We start from the raw sequence: 20,610 nt of genomic DNA on the forward strand, positions 1-20,610 counted from the left end.
TTCTATCCAGTTGAGATAATATTCGCGTCCGAGCAATCTATACATGTATACAAGAAGTTTGTTGGCAATAATATATACATATATAGTATATAGTACATAAACGTAGGTAAGTTTACAGTCATGTGGTACATAGCAGGCCACTCTTACTCAGGATCTAGCAAGAGACCTCCAGCTGTCCGGCTCATTGAAAGACGTAGCAGCCACGACCGACAAAGGGGAAGACGATGAACATTAGACAGTACCCTTCCTTTTTCAACCCATCATCACTCACCCCTCCTCCCTCATTTCATTCCTATCCCTTCTTCTATAATAAAAGACATAAGCCAGCCAGTACTGCAGATTTTGTACCTGCAGGACAAACTCGTTTTTGCGCAAATAAATTTGCAACACTGCAAAGTGGCCTCGGCATTACTGAGTAGAGACCTGGCGGCGTTACACACAGATATATCCCTAATCCAAGAACCTTGGGTTTATAAAGGGCAGGTCTTAGGGATAGACAGAAGGAACGGCTGCCTGATCCATGGTGACAAGGAGCTGGGGCCTAGGGCCTGTATCTTTATCAATAAGAAACACAGCGCTCAAGCTGCACCAGCTCTGCACCAGAGATCTAGCTATTACTTCCATGAAAATCTCCATAGAGGCGGCTAAGAGGGAGTTGATCGTGGCTCTCCCTATTTCCCGTATGAAGATGCTAATGTACCTACCAAGGAGGTCACTGTCTTGGTAAAATACTACAGGTCCAAAGAGCTACCACTCCTGATTGATTGTGATGCAAATTCACACCATTCAGTCTTGGGTAACTCAGACATAAATGAACGAGGCTCCACACTGCTAGAGTACCTTTCCACCGCATGCCTAAAGATCCTAAATGTTGGATCCAGGCCCTCTCTCGTTACTTCTCGGAGACAGGAAGTCATCAATATTACGCTGGGCTCACGCAGGATAGCTTAGTCTGTTAGAAATTGACGTGTGAGCGAAGAAGATTCTTTCTCTGATCACCGCCGAATTTACTTTACGTTGGAAGGCAGTAGGTCTGGGAGTACATTTGGGAACCCTAAGGCCACGGACTGGCTCATCTAAAAGAAGGAGCTAGTAAGTCCGCTGGTGGAATCTTGCAGAACCCTAAGAACTGCCAGTAGGATTGAACAGGCGGTTGAGCATTTGCAGATGGCTATTTTCCAGTCCTATGAAATTGCATGTCCCTTGAAAACTAGAAAATGTAGCAAGCGAGTGATATAGTGGAATGTAGAGTTGAGTAGGCTCCGTTCCTGGTCAAGGAAGCTACTGCCTTCAATTTTCGGCACTAAGCTGAAGTTTTCAACAGAGGTACGCTACTTTTGAGTGACTCTGGACAGTAAGCTCACGTGGAGAAGCCACATTGGGAAGCAGGCTCAAAAAGCTACTGCCAGTTTTTGGGCCTGTAGAAGGGTATTTGGCACTAGGGATGAGCAAATGAAAAAAATATATCGAGATATATCGTATCGATATTTTTAAACAATACCGATATCGGTAGAGTAAAAAATATCGATTTTTCGATATATCGATATTTTTACCTCAAGGCGCGATTACTGGCAAAATTGTTGAAATATTCGAACATAAAAAAGAATAACACATATATAATCGTTTTTCTTATTACTCAAATATGTATTTGACAATTTTAAGTATTATCACAATACATATATGACAATTTCAATTATTATAAAAATACATATTTAGCAATTTTAATTATTATCACAATACATATATGACAATTTTAGTTATTGTCACATTACATATATAACAATTTTAATTACTATAAAAATACAGACATATTTGGCAATTTTAATTATTATTAAAATACATTTTTGGTAGATTTATATTATATAGTATTAATACTTATGTATATTAGTGTGTTAAAAAAAATCGACTAATGTTTTTTTTTAATGGCCGTGGAATTCTGTCAGAGGATGTCAAAATAAAGTTTCTGTTCGAATATGAGCTCTTAATATTGATATTTAGGAGGTCGCAAATCATAATTTTCTATTTTCCATTTAAATAACATGGGAAAAAAAACATTTTAAGCTTAGAATTTTATACCTCGGCATCGGCTCATTGTACAGATGAGCTCAGGATATATTTTTGTAGGGAATTAAACGCTGTACAAAAAAAGTCTCTAATCATTTTTTGATAAATTCGTCTGTTGAAAAGTTATTGGAGCTTGAAGTCAAATTTATAATGAATATCGAGATCTTATTACTTTTTCGGCGAAACTATCAGACTTATCACAAAATCCCATGAAATCATTTTTGTAGAGAATTTTATTCCCTACAAATTATTCTCAATAAACTTTTTCAAAATTCCGCATAACTTTCTAGTTATTTCCATTTCAATATTAAGCTCTGAAAAAAAAATAGTGTTCTGATCCATTTTAAGAGCTCAACATTAAAATGGAAATAACTAGGAATTAATGAGAAATTTGAGAAAAATTTATTCAAGATAATTTGTCGGGAATCAAATTTTCTTCAAAAAAGATTTCGTGACATTTCGTGATAAATCTGATAGTTTTGCCGGAAAATTAAAAAGAACTCGAAATTTACTATAAATTCGATTTCAAGCTCCAATGACTTTTTAACAGACATATTTATCAAAAAATGATAAGAGACTTTTTTGTAGAGTGTTTGATTCCCTACAAAATTTTATCCTCAGCTTATGTGTAGAATGAGCCATTGCCGAGGTATAAAATTCCAAGCTTAAAATTTTTTTTTTCCCATGTTATTTAAATGGAAAATAGAAAATTATGATTCGCGACCTCTAAATATCAATATTAAGAGCTCATATTTCAACAGAAACTTTATTTTGACATCCTCTGAAAGAATTCCAGGGCCATTCGAAAAAAAAGCCTTAGTCGATTTTTTTGACACACCCTAATATATGTATATTTGAAAGTTAAAATACATATTTGGCAATTTTCATTATTATTAAATATATTTTTGGTAGATTTACATATTATTAAATACGTATTTAAGTACTGATTATCATTATTCTTGATTTGAAATAGTTAAAAAGTCAACAATTTAAGCCAAAGTATCTTATTGAAATCTTAATCGAACTAGTATTCATCAGAGATAGACATTAGCAATACTCTTTCTTTAATATGCTCCCCGGTTAATCTACTTCTGTTGTCGAGCACAGCCAAATTTACAGCCGAAGCAAGCCTTTCGGATGATACTGAGGATGCTGGACATATCCAATATTTTAAAGCGATTTCAGATAAAACGGGGGTGAAATGTCGGCAATTTACACAAAACTCTATTGGGTCTGATTTTCTGTCCAGATGTGGTTGGTCCGAATATTGCTTCAGCTCATTAAGGACAGAACCAGAGCTTGGTATTTCTGCTTCATTCATGCTGAGATTAATCAATTTTTCATGCCTACACCAAATAGATAACTCACCAGTTTCTTGTGCTGCTTGAACTGGTCGTGGGTCTGGGGAACGCTGGCCTCTTCCTCGGTGCTCTGATCTAATGTCATTGCTGATTTTTGTTATTGAATTTGAGACAGCTATTGGAGACGTAAAATGCAGAAGCTTAAACCGAGGGTCCAATATTATTGCAGCTGAGAGAAAGGTGTTTTTTTTTCAAAGGGCACGAGTTTTTCATCAATTTTCTCCAGTAATGTTTTTCTTACAGTTTCCCCTAGAGTGGTTGATGGAGTTGACTGATCTATTACTTGACGCAATAAACTCCAGATGGGAATCGCTAAACTAGAAGTTACATACTTCTCCCCACTTATCTCTTCAGTAGCTTTTTTTGAAGGACGGAGAAGTGCAATAAGGTCTTTTAGTATATGAAGCTCCGAATATGCAACCATGTCAGGAGTATGTTTGTTAGATTGACTTTTTGTGGCTAATATTTTAGCTACAAGTGCAGACAGCTTAAGAAAACGCTCCAGCATGTCTAAGCATGAGTTCCATTGAGTGCTGACTGCTTGCGTCAAAGTCAGCACTTCACCCTCTTTTTTTCCTGATTCTTCTTGTTCAGCTCGTAATTGGTCAGAGGCGTTCTCGAACTGTTTGAAAAACGTCACAATACTTTTGACGTCATCGCAAAGATTAGAGAAAGTAGGAATACCCTTCAATACTGCATCAACTATGAGATTCAAGCTGTGAGCCATAGAAGGAATTCGATGATTATCTTCTAGAAAAAACCGCACTGCTGCCACCATATTGGCTCCACCATCAGTAGTGATAGATAAAAATTTATTTTTTACAATAGCGAATTCTTCACAAATATCATCTCAAGTTTCTTTATTATACTGCGCTGCATGACTCTAAAGAAGATGTATAATTATAAGTCTATACATTGTATTAAGTATAATTACCAATAGAAGCATACCTGAGACAATTTCTGGGCACATAAATTTATGCTCTGAAGCGCAGGCAGACTCTGTCATTTTGGGTTATCGATGGAATAAACTATCACCACTAAGAAGCTTCAAGAAGAGTTTGTGATGGTGAGTATGTCACTCGTGATACATAAAAAATTTGCTTCATCTAAAGTTTTCATTAAAACAGATTTTGTGGTATTATATCTACTTTCAACTAATCTGGTCACCTGAGTATAACAACAAGGCAATTGTCAAACCATTATTTTAATCGAAATATATGATACAATAGACTGAAATACCTTTTTTCGAGATGGCAGTTTGTAAAGAGGACAAACTGTACGGATAAATTTTTTGAGACCACTTTTTTCAACGCATGACAGAGGCAAATTGTCTTTACATATCATATAAATTAGAGCCTGAGTAACTTCGGTGTGTTTTTGCCCTCCTTCTAAAATATATAATGATTCTTGACTTTAGTATTCATAATATTAACGAATTAAAAAGATAGATAGGACTAAAGTTTTAATTCAAGAGAAAAAAAATTCTCTAACTTTGGTAGGGGCCAAGATATTTGAAAATAAAATATGTTGGGTACTTTTCACCCTCAATGCCTAAATAGGTATACCGTTTAGATGTGTGCTTGTCAAGGATTAAGGGCTTAAACTTGCACAATAATTTTTTGTGGTCATTAGGAATAATATTTTTACAGTATCGAAAGAAAAAAAAATAGTCGATTTTTTTGGCCCAGTTTAATCTATATAGTGTTTTGTCAAATTAACTGACTAAAGCTCTTCGAGAAAGTAAGTCTTTGTCAGTTTTTAACCTGACTCTTGGAAAACGAGCCTAATTACATACCGTGACTACGCACTAACATGTATCACAAGATATGCATATACGAAGTTAACTTATTTCCGACTATAATTTTTTCCTGATTTGCCTGAAGTACCACAAGGATCTTGTCAGGCTAATATTAGGTTTGCCTTATTAGAGCAAACCTGACGATTTCTTTATCAGGACCTCATCAGGATATCCTTATTTAGAAAAAAGTTATCTAATTCCTTTAAATATTTTATTTACAGGCTACAAAATAAAACAAAATACAAAAGAATATATCAAAATCACGTCAATCATCGCAGCACGGATTTTCTACTTTTCCATCAGTTATTATTTGTCATCATAATGACTATAATATTTACGCTTACAAGATCACATATGTATGTCAGCAAAGTGGATAGCATCAAAAACTTTGAATAGAAAGGACGCGGGTTCAAGCCCGGCACTCATCGGGATTTTGTTGTAACGGGGTAAAATTTAATTTATCATCAAGGAAAATCGTGGTTTCCCACGGCTGGTCAGTTACCCGACCCGAAACCCCAAATAAGTACCCGTTAGAGTTTTCCGACTTGTCGCCGAGTGCGCTAATTGAAAAAGCTCGGACTTCTGTCCCAAAATTAAGTGGGGAGACCATTTCCCGGAAGTTTCCGAAATGGCCGAGCTGAAAAGATATAACAACAGGACAGCAGCAAAATCGGGGAGAGTCGGTCGAGCCGGCAAGCTTTACGGACGTCCATCTGCCGTGAGCCTTATCCAGAAGACCGGAAATCAAGGAAAGACCAAGGGAAGCTTAACTTAGTGTTAATATCAAGGTGCTGTGCGTAAATTAATTCTCGGCAGGTAAGCCAGAATTATTAAATTAATTAACATCGAGAATAGAGTTATCAGAAGTGTTAACAACTTAGCGTCTTCAATAAAGCAAATTCTCGGCAGGGGAAGCCAAAATTTATTGTAAAAAAATTAAATAATAATTAACCTCACGTTTGGTCAAATAATTCTCGGCAGCGAGGCCAGAATTTATTAATCATTGATTGTAAATTAAGGAGTGAAATCTCTCGGCAGGAGGCCAGAAATTATAATAGTTATTAAATCATTGTTATATAATAAATAAATCGGTAATTAAATAAGATAAAATTTACAAGACTAAAAATCAAGTGCTGTGAAAAGCGGGACAAAGGATTGAGATTTTAATTAATTAAATTTTTGTAGAATAAGTTGATGTCAGTAAATTTATAAATAGTTAAAGGAAATTAAAATTGAATGCGAAGAACGAAAGACACGAAATAGAGAGAGATAGACTGAGGCGCGTGAAGTAGAGAGAGATAGCGTCGGTCGCTCGAGTCAGTAAAGTCTATCACTTGATGGAAAATTAAAACTAGAAAATTTTTATGAATTAAAGTAAACGGTTATACAAAAGTGAAGATTAAGGAATAACTAAGATCAAGATTTAAGGAAAGTTTTAGAAAAAAATTAAATTCTGTGTGTGTGTGAGTTAAGTCGAGTGGACAGTAAACTGGTTAAATAAAACGTGTGTCTGTGTGCGATATAAAATGATTCCAGGGCAATTTTTTATTAATAATTTTGAAATAATTAGATCCAGGGGATCAGGCCGGTGGCCATGTTATTATATAAAGTCCAGGGGACTCAGTTTTATTAAGATCCAGGGGATCAGGCTGGTGGCCAAGTTTATATTAATAAGTCCAGTGGACTCAGTTTTAAATAGATCCAGGAAATCACGCCAGTGGCCAACTAAATATTTTAATTCATAAAGTCCAGGGGACTAATTAATTTATGTAATAAAGTCCGGTTGACTCCTTAGTCATAAAATAATTATAAGTGAAGTAAAACCCGGTGGGGTAAAATTGGTTGTGATAAATGAAATTGTTAATTATATTAATAAATATATTGTGTAATAAATTTAATCCCTCATCTTTTCTCACTCTTATAAAATTCAACGACCCTGAACTTTTCGAAATTTAACATCTCCGGTTCTGGAAGGCCGAGTCTTATCTTCCAGTGGCGCCCTTATTAAGATCAATTAATAAAGGGGCCAAATTTAGCAAGGTTGAAAATTACCCTGTTACATTGTCAACAATGAAAAATTTGTTTACTTCCTCTAATTAATTCTCTTAATACAATTGATAACATTTCCGATCGAATCGAAATTCTCTTATCCTTTTTCCGCAATTTAATATTTTTGTTACTAATAATTACTGATAAGGCAACCCTGATAAGGATTAGATGAGGATATCCGGGTAAGGGCCTGATGAGGTAATCCTAATAAGGATCTGATGAGGATATTCTGGTAAGAGCCTGATGAGATAATTTTGATAAGGATTCAATGAAGATATCCTGGTCAGGACCTGATAAAGCAATCCTGATAAGGACCTCATGGGTCTTAAGCGTTACATCCATATCAGTTCCTCATGAAAATACCCTGATTGGCACCTTATTTGAAATAAGGTTAACCTGATAAGTACCTCGTCAGGTCCTTATGAAAATTTTAGTAGGGTTGGATCCACTGAGTGAGAAAACAAATCTTCAAATTTTAGGAAGATGATTTGAGCCTTCTTACTCGCGTATAGGATTGGTTCAAATCACCCTTTTAATTTTGTTTCGGGATATATATGTTATATAACTAATTTATTCACCCCGATTGTGCCTACAATTCTTATCGGATCCTAATTAAATTTTCCACTTTTATTCTATGTGTAATTATCTAGATCGAGTTCGAAGATGGGCAGAATCGGTTGACGAATTTAGAAGTTATGGTTGTTTGAAATTTTCACGATTTTCTAAAAAAATCATTTTCTATTCACTGTTTAAGTTTATATAACTTTTAAATTAAAACTCATAGATGAATTCTGTAAAAGATGATCTCAAAAACATTGACTATCAGGTAGCGTTTTTTTTTTATCAATTTTTCTTAGTCATTATTGCTTAATTTGCAGTGAAACACTTGCGACTATTAAGATCTTGAATGTTACTTGATTTCTCTTAATGAATGTTCACTATTTACGGGTCACAATGAAATCGGGCACAAGATTTAAGTAAATTTTTTCAAAAATTAAATAAATATCGATAAAAAATATTTCCATAAAATTTTTCTTGGGATTTATTTTAAATTAAAAAATTACGTGGGGTATCAAATTGAAGCTTAAGGTTGATGGATTCTTAAAATACATTTTAGAGTGACATTTTTAAACTTTGATTTTTAAAAAACGAAATAAAAGATACTAGCGCATTTACTGATAAACTTAAAAACAAATTGAAGGATAAGGATATCTGTTTTTTATTTTTCAAAATTTCTAATGGGGGAAAATAAAATCCCGCGGAGATGAAAGTAGTATTATGTATATATGTATACATAGTAGGGTGACCCCGCTAGTGGGCAAATAAATCTACAAGAAGACCACTCTCTCGGAAGCAGCTAAAAAAAGAGAAAGAGCAAGTCGAAAATAAAATAAGTAGAGTTTAATCAGTGCTTTCGATTTCGGAGGCCGATAGAAGTCTCAAAGTTACTTCTGTATCTTTTAAGAGCCCCAGCTTGCTTTTGGCCATACTGTACACAAGTACATACACTTTAATATGAACATATACTCGGAATTGTATACACAAGCATACTTAGGAATACTATGTCTACCTCATGAGTCTACCTCATTAGGCGTCAACAATAGCATAACAAATCATCGAGATTAAAATCTCATCTGACTCCCTCGAATCTGCAAACAACAGACTGGTGCCGAGTAATGCTTTAATAATTATTTCCAATTGTATTTATCCATTTTCGAAATTATTTCCATAAGTATGCCATTTTTCTCGGTACTCTAATTAATTTTATGTAATTATCTCCTCTTATACTGTTTTTCTTTATATATATATATATATATATATATATATATATATATATATATATATATATATATATATATATATATAATGTACTTGATAGTAAAAATTATTTTTCCGCGTTTTAATATTGTCCACATATGTCATGTTACATATGATAGCGTATCATATAGAAAATAAAGTATGAGAGTGTGTAATTTTGCAAAGTTCTATTTAGTCTTAATAAATTGTAGTTTGATTTCATAATGAGACTAATTGGAAATATATAATAATGTCAAAACTAATTAATAAAAAATTGCACATTAGATGTTTTATTAATATTTTTAACTTTCCGCATTGGGCACGTGGTTCAATACGGACAATAGCCAGAAAAAAACCAAAAAAACTCCCCTCTAAGAAAATCAAAGATTTTTGAAAAATTCGGGAAGTCATTGTTTTCCCTTGATTTTTGAAAATCGAGTTTTTGTCAGATGTTGATGATTTAAAGTGTTAGGAAGCTATTCTGACTATTTTCAGAATAATGTCCGAGTGTCTGTATGTTTGTATTCATAATACTAGCATCAAAACTCGAAGGTTAAGTGTCTTTACAGCTAGTCGAAACAAGCTAATTTCAAGCCGATGCTGCAAACAACTAGTAGCGAATTCGTAATTTATAAATACCTGCATACAGCGGGCAGAAACATGCGAGTTTCTTCCCTTGGGAAATAATACAATTGTTACTGCCCGATGTTGGTTTTATTTAATGTTCATTCGCAGCCTTATTACTTTCATTTGTTTGCGTGTTACTTCAGGTCACTCATTTCATTGTTTTAGTGGAAGTTTTAATTAATTTAATAAAATTACGAAAAATGAGTGGAAATAATGTTTTTGTTTCATTTAAGATTTAATATGTGACTATAAATCATAAATTTCTCATTCTCTAATAGTTTTCTGCATCATCGGCTTGAAATCAACTTATTTCTTATTGGCTGCTGACAGTGCATCTTAAAGATCCTTATGTAACTCACGATGAAAGACAATTTGAGATTGCGGGTGATGTCAGCCCTTACTGACGGCTCGGGCAGCTAACTTTCCTTTAGTCTGAAATCGTCTTGTTTTATCCTTTGTCACACAATATATATATATATATATATATATATATATATATATATATATATATATATATATATATATATATATATATATATATGGGGCATTTCACGCCAAATTGACCACTTTTGACCTCGACCCCTTTCAATTTGGCTGAAAATTTTTTTTCCTTTTCTACCCCATTAAAATCATTTTTCAGGAAATTTTTAAATTTTTTTACTCAACCTAAAAAAAGTTATGAATTTTTCAAAAATAAGGCTTTTATTTTTTTAAATAGCTATAACTTCTTCGAAAATGGACTAATTTGGACTTTTTTTTCCTTTTAATTTTTGTCTTTGAATGTACTTTTCAGAGAAGAATACAAAAAAATTTTTAAATGATGAACTCTATTAAATTTTAGGCTTTTTTGGGAAAAATCGCCGTTTTCTTAAAGTTCGCCATTTTTTATTTTTTTTCTTAATTTTAAAAAAAAACTTTAATTACTTCTGCAATCTTTCCCACCAATCCCAGAGTGGGCGGACTTTTCTTTCTATTTTTTTTTATCAATTAAAAAAAAATTTTCGCCCCGTTGGGCTTATATTACAAAACAACACTCTGGAAATATTTGAGAATTTATGGACAACTTCAGAGCTTCAAAAACTGAGACGAAAAAATTAATTGAAACTAGTAATCCTCGAAAAAGTTTCGATTTTTTCTAAAAAAGTGAGAAAAAAAAAAGTAGAAGATACCTATTAATAATTTTATTGTATTTTTTTTTTAAACTACACCTGAAAACAAAGAAAATAAAAAAATAATTTCCCTTTGGTTTATTTTTGACCACGTCATAGGCTTTCAAAAAATAAATATAACGCACATGGCTATTTCAAAAGCATGTGACAGTCAAAAATAAACCAAAGGGATTTTTTTTTTAATTTTCTCTGTTTTCAGGTGTAGTTTTCGAAAAAAATTACAATAAAATTATTTATAGGTATCTTCTATTTTTTTTCTCACTTTTTTAAGAAAAATCCAAATTCTTTCGAGGATTACCAGTTTCAATTATTCTGTCTCAATTTTTCAAACTCTGAAGTCGTTGATAAATTCTCAAAAATGGCCAGACTGTTATTTTGTAAAATAAGCCCAACTGTGCAAAAAATTTGTTTTTAATTGATAAACAAAAATACAGTCGAGTCTCGTTATGAACCCGCATAAAGGGGTGTAGGGGAATATAATTCTAAGAATTTGTGTACCCCCACTCTGTCAGCGCAGGCGACAGTCGTGAGTTGAACTCCCCCTACTTTTTAAGCGTGTGAGTGTGTACGTGATTGTTTCCAGTATCTCGTTATGAGTCCGTTTGACTTGAGTGTTATGTTTCTTATAGTAATACAGCTATACAGTGTCTTGCTTATAAACAAATAATAGGACTAATATGATAAATAAACTCTTAATTTCTTTTCATGAATATACGGTCTCATATCGAGACTCTGAAATTAATTTTTTTTTTCACGTTGTGGAGGAGGAAGGTCTTCCGTGGAAATCCTGGTTCACGGACTCATAACGAGCGGACTCATAACGAGACTCGACTGTAGAAGGAAAAGTCCGCCCACTCTGTGATTAGCGGGAAAAATCGCAGAGTTAATTGAAGTTTTTTTTGAGAAATTAAACAAAAAATCGAAAATGGCAAACTTTAAGAAAACGGTGGTCTTTCTCAAAAATGCCAAAAACTTCATAGAGTTTATCATCTTCAAATTTTTTTGCATTTTTTTTTAAAGTACATGCAAAGACAAAAATTAAAAAAAAACATCTCAATTAGTCAATTTTTGAAGAAGTTATAGTTATTTAAAAAAATAAAAGCCTTATTTTTAAAAAACTCATAACTTTTTTTGGATTGGGTGAAAAAATTTGAAAATTTCCTGAAAAATGATTTTAACGGGGTGGAAAAAGAAAAAAAAATTTCAGACAAATCGAAAGGGATCGGGGTCAAAAGTAGTCGATTTGGCGTGGAAAGCCTCATATATACATGGATGTGCGTGCGTGTGCGTGCGTGCGCGCGTGTGTGTGTGTGCGTGTGGTCTAACTTATAACTAATCAACCGATTGGGATAGGTCTTGCGGCAATCGAAAGAGTTGTAAGCCATCAACTTTTCTGCGCATATCAAATTATTCGATTGAATAGATTTTTAACTACTCAAAAACTACTCAAACAATCAATCCCAACATCTAATCAGCTCTAGAACTCAATAAAGCACCTCGATTGTCGTAAAAACCATCTCAATCAGATTATTTTTCGAGAGATATCGTTGAAAAATGAAATAGTAAAAATCGGTTTTCTTGAATATCTTCGAAAAAACTGAATCGATCAATGAGGGCTGTCCTGTAGGCTCAAGCAGTTTCCAGAATTTTTTTTTCTTTGATTGGGATTTTTAATAATTAAAAATAAAGTCTAGCCTTATTGATGTTATTGGTTCAAAAAAGATTTAATTCTTTACAACAATAAACCCCCCGACTAGAAATTTTGGTAAGGCTCACCGAAAAATCAATTTGGCCCGAACTAGGAGTATCTAACTAAGGCAAGCCTAATTCATATCCTATCAGATCTTCATGAGGTAAAACGAAAATTGGCATGCCGAAAAAATTCCAGATTCGATTGTGATCACGAACCTCTGTGGCGTTGTCGAAGTACGGCATACTATTGGAATTCCTGACTAGTATGTAGCAATAATTATTTAAGGTTCGTTGAATAAGTTTGGTGTGCCAAAGTTAGATGAAACTAGGAATGTTTATCCCAAGTCGCACTCAGGCCTAACGTTGGAATTCCTGACCGGTAGGTAGCAATGGTAACCTAAGGTTTGCCGATGTTTGATATGCGAAAGCCAGACAAAACTAGGAACGTCTGTGGCAAGGTCGCAGTCAATCCTAACATTAGAATTCCTGGTTGGTAGGTAGTAATGGTAACTATACTATAAATATCCCGACTGGAATTCCAGTGCGGCATGCCGAAATACCGATTTGGGACAAATAAGGTTTTCCGAAATACGGCAAGGCTAATTTGAACTTTGTCCGGTCTCTATGCGGAAAGTTCAAACTCGATATATCGACACTTTTCCAAACTTGGTTGTTATTAGGAGTTTTCGGTTCGGCGTAAGTTCAGTTTATCTCCGGAATTCCTGCCTAGAATGCAATGAGAATGATCAAAGGCATGCCAAAGCTAGGTATGTCAACTTTGACTGTTATTAGGAAAATCTCCGTCATTACCTAAGTTAGGTCTATCTTCGGAACTCCTGGCTGGTGCCGAATAATTCTTAAATAGCATAAATAAACTTAGGAGTCACAATCAATAGTGTAGCGTTGCAGTTAAAGCGTCGGTCTTTCGTGCGTAGGGTTCCGGAATCGAATCCCACGATAGCGGTCCTTTCAATAAGTTTCGCGTTTTTCCCTGAATTAAAATTTATAATTCGATTGCAAATTAAAATAACATTAAATTAGCCCATCTAATGATAACTGCCCTGCAAAAATAATTTTAAACTATAAAAAACAATTTTTTTTTTTTTAATTTAGTTAAATAAAATTATATGATCATTACAGTCATGCATGGCAATATATTATGAATTTCTATGTTTAAGCATAAGGCTCGTATGCGATGTGAGCCTTATGCGGTTGCCTCATTTAGCGCGAACTCGGTTTAAGCTATCACGAGCAAGTATGGTTTCCAAACTGCTGCCTAAGAAGGAAACCAAATGAGGGAGGGCCTCGTAACTTCGTTACTTTTGGGATCTCGACCTAGTTCGGCGTCCTCATTTGGCGTAAGCCTGGAATTTGGCATACCTTATTCACGCCTTATCACTGTCTAACTGAAATTTCTAGTCAAAGCCATTGAGTCTAGTCCGTATGTCAAAGTTTTTTTTTAAGTAACAGTTAAATTTTTTTACAAAAATTTCGTTAAATTTACAGCCTCCTTAATTAAAAAATTCAATAAAATCATAAAGGTTAAATTTACAATGCTCCAGCTTTATAAGACTGTAAAATTATAAGTGATGAAAAGATCTTAACAATTGTTATAAAAAAAAATTTTCTTCAAATGAAAAAAATTAAAAATCAAAGTAACCTCTTAAACTTTTACTAGGGCTACTTCTCAAAAATTTTTTATTATTTCTATATCAAACGATTTCTAGCAGTAAAAGAAAAAAAAAGTACATAAGAGTTCAATGACAAGGGTCTGAGTTTTTTTATCGTCATATAAATAAATAATTCCCCAGAGAAAATAAAATAAAATATATATAAAAAAAAAATATAACTGGTCCCTTTACGACAATTATAGAAAAGAAGTTTTGACAAGTTTGAAACAGGTAAATATGAACGTCAAGAAGAATGAAATACAAAGCGAAAAATGATAAGGGGTAGGTTTATTTAAAAAAATAAACAAGTGCGATACACGATTTTGAATGGTATCGAGTTGTTTCAGCGGGGATTCTAGGGAACAACACCTGCTCTGTGGGGCTTGCGTGATTCTACGTATGGCTATCACCTCAGAATTATTGAAGATTCGAGGCCTGACTACTACCGTGGAGGGTAATGCACCTGTATTATCATCGATCGATCGGTACATATAGTCTGCTCGAGAGAATAATATTAGTGTTTCTAATTTCATGCACGCACGTCCAACTACTACTATTACTATTTGGACCTATACTTATACTTGTTCTATTACTATTAAACAGATAATTACTAAAATGCGTATTAAAGCTGGCTAGTTTGAAAGTTTATATATTCTTTAATTGTATGTAATAATTGTTGGTTGAATCAATATTAATAGTTATTTTATATCTGAACTACTAGAAATTTTTTTATTTTGTATATAGTATATATGATTATATATAAATGTAGGGAAAAATCGATTATAGACGGTCTATTGCACGACTCATAATGCGAAGTATTAGAGAGTGCTTTACCTCCGAAAAATTTTTTTCACCTCATTTTTACAACTATTATTGTTATTATCACCCTATAAGTACATAGAACCATCTTAAATTATGCACAATTATACAGATAATGTCATAAAATTTATTTCTGTTATATTTAGAAACTAATTTAGTGCATTAAATAAAAGAAAATCATTGTAATAAACGATAGAATTATCCTATCAAACAGCAGAAAAATTTTGTAGCTTGAAAACTCGATATCTCGGTAAAAAAATCCAGTATTTATCTCATTTTTTTTCTTTTGTGAGAGACTCGTTTTGCCCTAAAAGGATTTGCTATTGTAAATTGCTATTTACCTTTATGCGGTTTAATTATAATTAATGAAAAATTAAATCGCATTTTCTTTAATTTACAGCCTCTATATGTATGGGCGTTCGTCTTAAAAAGTGCATATTCGTGGTATTTTCCTAAATTTATGGAGGAGAGGGGCGGACAAAACGGGATACTCAGAGAGATACCAAGCTTTCAAGGATCCAAATACGCTAAATCTGTTTTTTTTTTCTTTTTAATGAAATTCGAAGTAAATAGAAAAAATTTACGGTTGCTGTTAAAATTAAAAAGTTTCGTTCTTGCGGCAAAAATGGGCTTCTTCTCAAGAAGGTAGAAAAAACAAATTTTAGAATTTTAAATAAATTTGATGAAGTTAAATTTTTTTATAAGTAATTTACATGAAAAAAAAAAATATTTTCACATGATTCTTGGATATATAGACAGAAAAAAAATCTGAAAACCGCCTGACCCTGCGGGCCAGCCCAAAAACTTCTCGCTGTTTTTGAGCTCAAGGAGCTCGGAAATATAATGACTTGTAAATTTTTGAGCTTCGAGTTCAATAATTTGTTAGACCGGTAAAACGTACCTTCACTGAAAAATTATAATTTTTGTCCAACGATATCTTTCGATGGAATCAACCGATTTGAACGTTCTTGGTGGCAATCAAAAGGGCTCAACAAAACTTAAAACTAATTAGGTTGTGAGGTGAATCGGGCAAGTGGTTTAGAAGTTATACGAAAAAAAACCAAAAAACAAAAAAAAATTTTAATTTCTATTCTTCGTATAACTCGTAAAATACATGACCGATCTACCCCAAAATCTAATGATTTTAAGTTTTTCGTTCCAAAGACATCGTCAGACAACAAAAGTTTACACACACACACACACACACACACACACACACACACACACACACACACACACACACACACACACACACACACGCACACACACACACACACACACACACACACACACACACACACACACACACACACACACACACACACACACACACACACACACACACACACACACACACACGCACACACAAACGCACACACAAACGCACACGGACGTCCACCCTAGAATATACAGAATAGCTTCCTATGACCTCATAACGTCGACATCTGATGAAAACTCGATTTTCGAAAATCGGACCGAAACACATTACTTCCTTTTTTTCAAAATTTGAAATTTTCTTAGCGGGAAGTTAAAAATTTTGAGCGGTTTTTATCATAAAACAAAAGTCACTAACATTTTCGACTGGCACTCGATTTTCGAAAAAGTTCACCAAAAAAAATTCAAAACAATGCTCAATTGTATGTACAAAAGTGACTGGAATGTTTAAAACGCATTTAGTAAAAGCAATTTTTTTTTATAAAATTTTGGGGGTATCTCGTTTTGCCTGTCCTACCCCGTTTTGTGCGCCCCTCCGATATGTTCTATTACACTCAGAGAATAAATCTGTAACTGCAACTACAAAAAAATACCAAAATACAGAGACAAATATTTTTCTTAGTTACGATAACAAATCAGTGTAAGTTAATGTAACAATTAAATTTAGTTACAGTTACTATTTTGGAGTTAGTTCAACTATTTTATTGTTAATGTAACTGACTAAAAATAGTTGTATTAAATTCAAAGATGTCATTGAAAGAACTAAACCCTACTAGTTAAATCAACTGAGATATTTTACGGAACATGACGAAATTCTTAAAGTTAGTAAGACTAAAAACGATAATAACTATTAACATTATTTCATAATCACTTACACAAATAATATTTTGTTACAGTAACTAAAGTAGGATAGCACGGTTAATCACGTATACACTAACGCTAAAAGTTGAAGGAACAGGAAAATTTTTTAAAATTTTTAGTGATAGTTGCAAGGCTGTAACTTCGTGAAAAATAATTGTATCGACATTAAAAAAAAACCATTTTATAGCTCAAAATCTCTAGTTTTGGTGCATTTTCATCAAATTTTTTCAAAAGCTACAGCTATTGCGTAAACATGAGAAACGGGCCGTGGAATAATTCTTTCAGTTAAACCAATGCATATGTCTTTGAGTAAATTTATTCAGTTTTAATTTGTTTTTTTTTTTTTTCCTCGTAGGACAATTTGTCGCAGAAAAATCGGCCTACAAACGGAAGAGGATCCTTTTTGGTTTGATCATCGATATCTTTACGAATAATCACACAGTAAATCGGAGGGCGGCGTTAAAAACTTGAATAAATTCCCTACAAGACGCTTTCATCGTTTTTCGAAAAAAATGTTTGTTTTTATTTTTAAAATCCATCCCTTATAGGAAAAAATCATAGGCCCAGGCTTGGCGAAAGATTTATGAACTCTGGGGAAAGCTTGAAATCCACGCTTGGTCAAGTCCGTTCAAGCATCAAAATGATAACACCGAGCCAAGCTTAAGTGAAAGTATTGTGCCAAGACTGTATCTAAGTATTAGCCCAATGTCAAGAGCCAATATTGTGCCAAGACTGTAGCTGAATAATCATCTACGCTTATTAAAAATAAATAAAAAATATTAGTAGACATGTGTGTGATGGTAGCATATTGAAATAAATTTGTACAATAAAGAACTCGGGTAGATCGATAAAAACTAATTTTTTCTTGCATTTGCTGGGTCTCGGGCCTGGTCCTTCAAGGCTGCTAGGCAAGTGTCTTAACGACTAGGCTGTTACGCTATACGTAGAAGTCAGAGGTTCTTGGGTACCATTTGTTATTTAGAATAGTGAAACAAGGCTTTTCAGTTAAGTTGTAACAGGGTAATTTTCAACCTTGCCAAGTTTGGCCCCTTTATTAATAGTTGTTAATAAGGGCGCCACTGGAAGATAAGACTCGGCCTTCCAGAACCGGAGATGTTATATTTAAAAATTTCAGGGTCGTTGAATTTTATGAGAGTAAGATAGGATGAGGAATTAAATTTATTACACACAATATTTTATCAATATAATTAACAATTTTATTTATCACTACAACTATACCCACCGGGTTTTACTTCACTTATAATTAATTTATTACACCTGAGTTCACCGGACTTTATTACATTAAATATTTGGTCCCCTGGACCTTATAAATTTAAAATAATTAAATGGGCCCCTGGCCTGATCCCCTGGATCTATTCAAAATCTTGTCCCCTGGACTTATTACTACAATTTGGCCACCGGCCTCATCCCCTGGATCTTAAAATAAATTAGTCCCCTGGACTTTATACTAAACCAAATATTCAATTGGCCCCTGGCCTGATCCCCTGGATCTGTTAAAATAAAAATTGGCAACTTGCCAGATCCCCTGGATCTAATTATTTCCAAAATATTTAACTAAAAATTCCCCTGGAATTACTTCATTTCACACACACACACACATTTAATTAATCTATTTTCTGTCCACTGGACTTAATTAACACACACACACACAGAATTTAATTTTACATAAAATTTTCTCACGAATATTTTAAAATTTCTTAATTTAATTAAATTTTATATCCTTTTTTATTCAATCACTTAATTAATTTATAATCTTTTCCGGTAAAAATTTATCTATCCAGTAATATAGTTTCTGACTCGAGTAACTGACGCTATCTCTCTCTACTTCGCGCGTCTCAGTCTGTCTCTCTCTATTTCGTGTCTTTTCTTCGCGTTAACTTTATAATTTTCCTTAACCAATTTTACTAATTTTTACTGACATCAATTTATTCTATTTAATTTTTAATTAATTAATTTCCCAACAATTCTTTATCACTTTTCACAGCACTTGGTTATCTTAATCTTATAAATTTTTATAGATATATATATAAATTTTGCTTATTAATTATTATCGATTAATTTAAAATAAACTTTTGACTAAAAATTATTCTAACATCTGGCTCCACGCCGAGAAATTTTTCAATCTTAGAAATTTGTGATTCAAAATTCTGGCCTCTCTGCCGAGAATTTTGTCTGACGGATCATGCAATTAATTACAAAATGAATTCTGGCTTCTGCCGAGAATTTTTATTCTGTCCGGAACGACTTAGAAATGGCGACTGCCCACAAGTAATAAATTCCTTATAATTATAAAAATTAATTGTTAATAAATTGTGGCTACTGCCGACAATTTATTTACCTTTACTTTTCCTCGTGACGATCTTTCTTTCCTTCTGTCCTTCACTGCCGATTTCCTTGTTCCTTCCAATATCTCCCTTTTTAAATTATTCATAATGTGCAGTTAGATCTTTTTCTTTCACGCGCAGTTTCACTTGGTCTTCTTGCCGGTCCGTCCGACTCTGTCTAAATTCACCTCGTGCACTCACTAATAATCTAAGTCCGAGACCCTTCGGCTATTTTCGTAAAATTTCCCACTCTTATTAGTTCCTAAGTAAGGAGGGAGGTTGAGTCTCCAAAATCGGCGTTTTCCGGGGACCAGTCGATAAACTAGATTACGGGGTTAATCGATTTTCGATAACTAACCAACCGCGGGGAATTCCAGAACAATTTAAATTTAAATTATTTGAATAAGTTTAATTTTACCCCGTTACAAAGTATTGGCTGAACCTTGTCCCAAGACTAGCAAGGCAAGGCTTGTCACTTGAGTATTGGCTAAACTTTGTCCCAAGACTGGCAAGCCAAGGCTTGTCACTTAAGCGTTAGTTGGATGTTGGACCAACCTTTGGAGGCCGAGCATGGGTAGCCCAGTATTGTGCCAAGACCAGCCTCGTTGCCAATATTTTTTTTCCTACAAAGGATTAGAAGTAAGTACAAAAAAATGACTTTTTTTAGTTTTTCAGTAAATTAACCACTATTTTGTAAGTATCGATAAAAAGACTAATGTTGCCACGTAATTGTTTATCCTAATGTACCTTTAGAAACCCTGTAAATTTTTAAATCGATATATCAAACCGTTTTTCGGGGGCGATCGATCAAAGATTTGGTAAACGATTGAGGTAGTTCACTCGCCAAACGACTTTTCTTAGGGATGCGGTGAAATTAAAACATGAGATTAACAACAATGTTTAATATTTAATGAGGAAAAAAAATGAACCGGAGTCAAAATTAAAAAGGTGATTTGATCCTCCAAATCCTACATGAGGATAAGGAGGTTCAAATCATCTTTTTAGTATATGAAGATCCATGCATTAAAAGAGTGATTTGAACCTAAACGCGGTAACTTTGTCCGCTTTTACCAAGTTTAGGTTCAAATCATCTTTTTAAAAAGGTAAAATAAGCCTCCAGAGCCTAAATTTATAGATCGATAA

General features: G+C 33.6%; 2 protein-coding genes across 2 annotated transcripts in view; both read right to left on the reverse strand.

Annotated features, from left to right (window-relative positions):
* The window catches only part of LOC128668185 (uncharacterized), a 35,970-nt gene extending 32,460 nt beyond the window's left edge, over positions 1-3,510 (reverse strand). Inside the window, exon 1 of the mRNA XM_053740508.1 lies at positions 3,433-3,510. Coding sequence (XP_053596483.1) covers positions 3,433-3,510 — 78 coding nt within the window. The remainder of the gene's footprint in view (positions 1-3,432) is intronic.
* A 75-nt stretch (positions 3,511-3,585) lies between these two features.
* Positions 3,586-4,203, reverse strand: LOC103573014 (uncharacterized). The gene has a single exon (XM_008551865.2). The coding sequence runs from the start codon at positions 4,201-4,203 to the stop codon at positions 3,586-3,588; it is 618 nt and encodes a 205-aa protein (XP_008550087.2).
* Positions 4,204-20,610: the final 16,407 nt, after the last annotated feature.

Source organism: Microplitis demolitor, chromosome 1 (genome assembly GCF_026212275.2).
Source record: "Microplitis demolitor isolate Queensland-Clemson2020A chromosome 1, iyMicDemo2.1a, whole genome shotgun sequence".
NCBI lineage: Eukaryota > Metazoa > Arthropoda > Insecta > Hymenoptera > Braconidae > Microplitis > Microplitis demolitor.

Coding starts and splice junctions, on each gene's coding strand:
- LOC103573014 (XM_008551865.2), bottom strand. CDS start 4,203: ATGGTGGCAGCAGTGCGGTTTTTTCTAGAAGATAATCATCGAATTCCT.